At 42.2% G+C, this 3,137-nt stretch overlaps 1 protein-coding gene across 3 annotated transcripts in view; it reads left to right on the top strand.

Annotated features, from left to right (window-relative positions):
• PCYT1B (phosphate cytidylyltransferase 1B, choline) overlaps positions 1-3,137 on the top strand; it is a 114,141-nt gene that overhangs the window by 65,011 nt on the left and 45,993 nt on the right. For all 3 annotated transcript variants that reach the window (XM_017865004.1, XM_017865003.1, XM_017865002.1), the window contains exon 3: positions 1,337-1,453. In XM_017865004.1, the coding sequence (XP_017720493.1) occupies positions 1,337-1,453 (117 nt within the window). The remainder of the gene's footprint in view (positions 1-1,336; positions 1,454-3,137) is intronic.

The following is a 3,137-nucleotide window of genomic DNA, read 5'->3' as shown; positions in this document are numbered from 1 at the left end:
AAAAAAAAAAAAAAAGAAAGAAAAACAACAACAACAACAACAAAACACTATTGTGGCTACATATGTCTCTTTCCTTCTCACTGCAAGAATAAAATGTCTCTATGTTGTTTGTAGCCATGGAGAAGAGGTGACAAGGGTGCTTAAAATGCACTTGGATATTAGAAACTACTTCTTTCTCCTGTCATCTATTTTTGAATCCCTTTCTTGGATTTTCACATTTTAGTTCCTTTGTTGAGAGTCTAGAAAGGTGTCAAGGTTGGCAAAATATATAGAATTTTCTATATAAATGTAGCAGGCATCTTCCAGACTATCAGGATGGGGATATAATAGAGCTGCAACGTCCTTCCTCCAACCAGCTAAAAAGAATAATTTTGTGACTTGCTTCGTCTATCAAATTGATGGAAGTCTATACCCAATTTCTCTCTTTGACTTGAAGGGGATGGGTCTTTGGCCTGGCTGAGCAATACTGTTATCCCAGTCTCCTGGTTCCCAGGGGTGCTGTACTGAAGTGTGTCCCTCTTCCTCTTGGAACAGCACTTTTTAAAGCACTGTATGCCACTGTCTGTGAGACCTCTTCACTTTTGGCCTTTCTCCCTAGGAAGGACTATAGTGTTTGTTGCTCATCTTCAGCCCTGAGCACCACTTCTACATGCAACATTACATCCTGACTTTCCTCCCTTTGAGGCATATGTCCCTCATCTCTTATTATACCGAAGAGGTTAGGGAGTGGCCTTGCAGTGGTATGCTGGTAAAGGTTTAATAGCTGGTCCTCCAGCAGGAAATAAGCCCTGATTTGTAGCATTTGCCAATTTCTGTCGTGGAAGCATTCTGCCGTGGCTGACTTCAGGCTACCAACATGACTTGGAGTTGGGAAGAAAGGTGTAAGGTGAGCCATGTGAGCAGATTCCAGTACATCATTGCCCTTGGGAACAGGGACTTGGGGTCTTCATTCAGGACTGCCAGACTCAAGGATGAAGCCATTTGCTGTTTCCATTGAGCTCCTCAGTTACTCCTGCCTATGTGTCTCAGCTGGGCTGACTCTGCTGGCTCAGTCACCTAGACTCCAGTCCGGGTCAAGACAACTCCCTAGTGCTCTGTGTTTGTCTCTTCTGTTGGCTAAAAATGTGTGTTCCCTGGTTTGATGTTAATTTTGTTATGTTTTTGCTCTGCTTTGATGTTTTCAGAAGAACCTCTTTAAAATTAGTTTCATGCACTGATCTGAAACTGATGGTATGTAGAGATTGTGTCTTATCTAGAAAGTTTCTTATGACTGATGGAAGGTAGCTAAGATTCCTCATTCTGCAGTTCTGTTAACAGTGTTTTCTTTCTCCCACAGCTGACAGGCCTGTCAGAGTATACGCCGATGGAATATTTGACCTCTTCCATTCGGGTCACGCAAGGGCCCTTATGCAAGCAAAAACACTGTTTCCCAACAGCTACTTGTTGGTAGGAGGTAAGAAGTGCATTTTCTTTTTGTCTAGAAAACTCTTTTATAATATGCTTTCTGAAAAGAGCCCCTTTCAGTTCCATCAGTAAAATCTCACATTGTTAATGCTTCCAATTCAGCCCATACTGGTTTTCTTGTTCAATGCCTAAAATTTAAAATGATGTTTGAAAACCATAGGGGAAGTTACATCATGGGATTGTATAACCCCGATCCTCAGAGAGAGATGGACTGATAGTACTACTAAGGGTAAATGCTTCATGTTTTCCATTAGTTCCTTTCTCCTAGTGTTTAAGGCTTGATCCAAATTATGTTTCTAAAATTTTTTAGAGGGATAAGAGAAGCAATATTATTCTGATTTCAAATCTCAAAGAACTGAAGGGAGTTAGGATGATGAAGAACAAACAAGGTCATTATCTATTTCTTTCGTGTGACCCACACACTTAGGACAATGTTGTGCTAACACTAGTGGCTTGTAACAGCACCACTTAGTTGAATTTGTGGCAGTGTGTTAAAGACATGGAGATTTATATACTGAGGTAATCTTGGTTCACAACGAAGGGACCAATTTACTCGCTAAGTCCATGCAAAGAGAAGGATCGTTAGATGTGGATTGAAATTTTCCTCCTCCAGGAGGCCTAACTATTTCAATTTGGCTAAAACGGAGAGTACCTGACTCGGAAGACCTGTATCTCACTTGTGTAGCTTCTGGAAGGAGCATATTCATTCAGAGTAATCAGTTTTTGTGGCATATAAACTAGGCACCATCACATCTTACACCTCTACTGGGAGAAAAAAAAGTACTGGTAAGAGACTACATAACTGTTTTTTAAAGCATTTTGTTACCTTCTGCAATTAAAAACCACTTGTTTGTTTGTTTGTTTGAGGCGGAATCTCACTCTGTCACCCAGACTGGAGTGCAGTGGCACAATCTTGACTCACCGCAACCTCCACTTCCTGGGTTCAAGCAATTCTCCCACCTCAGCTTCCTGAGTAGCTGGGATTACAGGCACGCGCCACCAAACCCAGCTAATTTTTATATTTTTAGTAGAGATGGGGTTTCACCATGTTGTCCAGGCTGGTCTTGAACTCCTGACCTCAGATGATCCACCTGCCTCAGCCTCCCAAAGTGCTGGCATTACAGGCATGAGCCGACGTGCCCAGCCAAAAACCACTTGTTGGATATTTAAGAGGAACTCTTCTGCAGATTTTGCCAAGGATGGTGACCACAGGACCATTGAATGGAGTTCTTTCCAGAAGGAAGAAATGGTGAAAGGCAACGGTTACTGGGCAAGTCATGCAGAGGGAACCCAAAACAGGCAGAGAACCCAACCCTTGCTTACCTCCCTTTAGCCTGAAAACCATTCCTTGAGAAAAGCACTACCACCTGGAATCTGGTCCTAGGCTACTGGGGCCCTGGAGAGACCTCTGCTGTATTTGGGCTTTGGTCATTTGGGTGGCCTAAGTTTGGAGGTGGTTAGGTGTGGGTCACAGTTAACAGGAACACTAGCTGTGGCCGTGTTATCACAACCAAGGTAAGATCAAAGGAAATGTGTAGCTTTCAGTATGTTCTTGTAAATTGGAGAAGGCAGTCAGTTAATATCAGTAGCTCTCTAGGTCATTAGGCAACAGTGATTTAACTGATTCACTGAATGATTTCTTCATTCAACAACTTTTTTTTTTTTTTTTTTTT

This window comes from Rhinopithecus bieti, unplaced genomic scaffold (assembly GCF_001698545.2).
Source record: "Rhinopithecus bieti isolate Rb0 unplaced genomic scaffold, ASM169854v2 scaffold_79622, whole genome shotgun sequence".
Classification (NCBI taxonomy): domain Eukaryota; kingdom Metazoa; phylum Chordata; class Mammalia; order Primates; family Cercopithecidae; genus Rhinopithecus; species Rhinopithecus bieti.
This window is presented reverse-complemented; position numbering and strand designations above follow the sequence as displayed.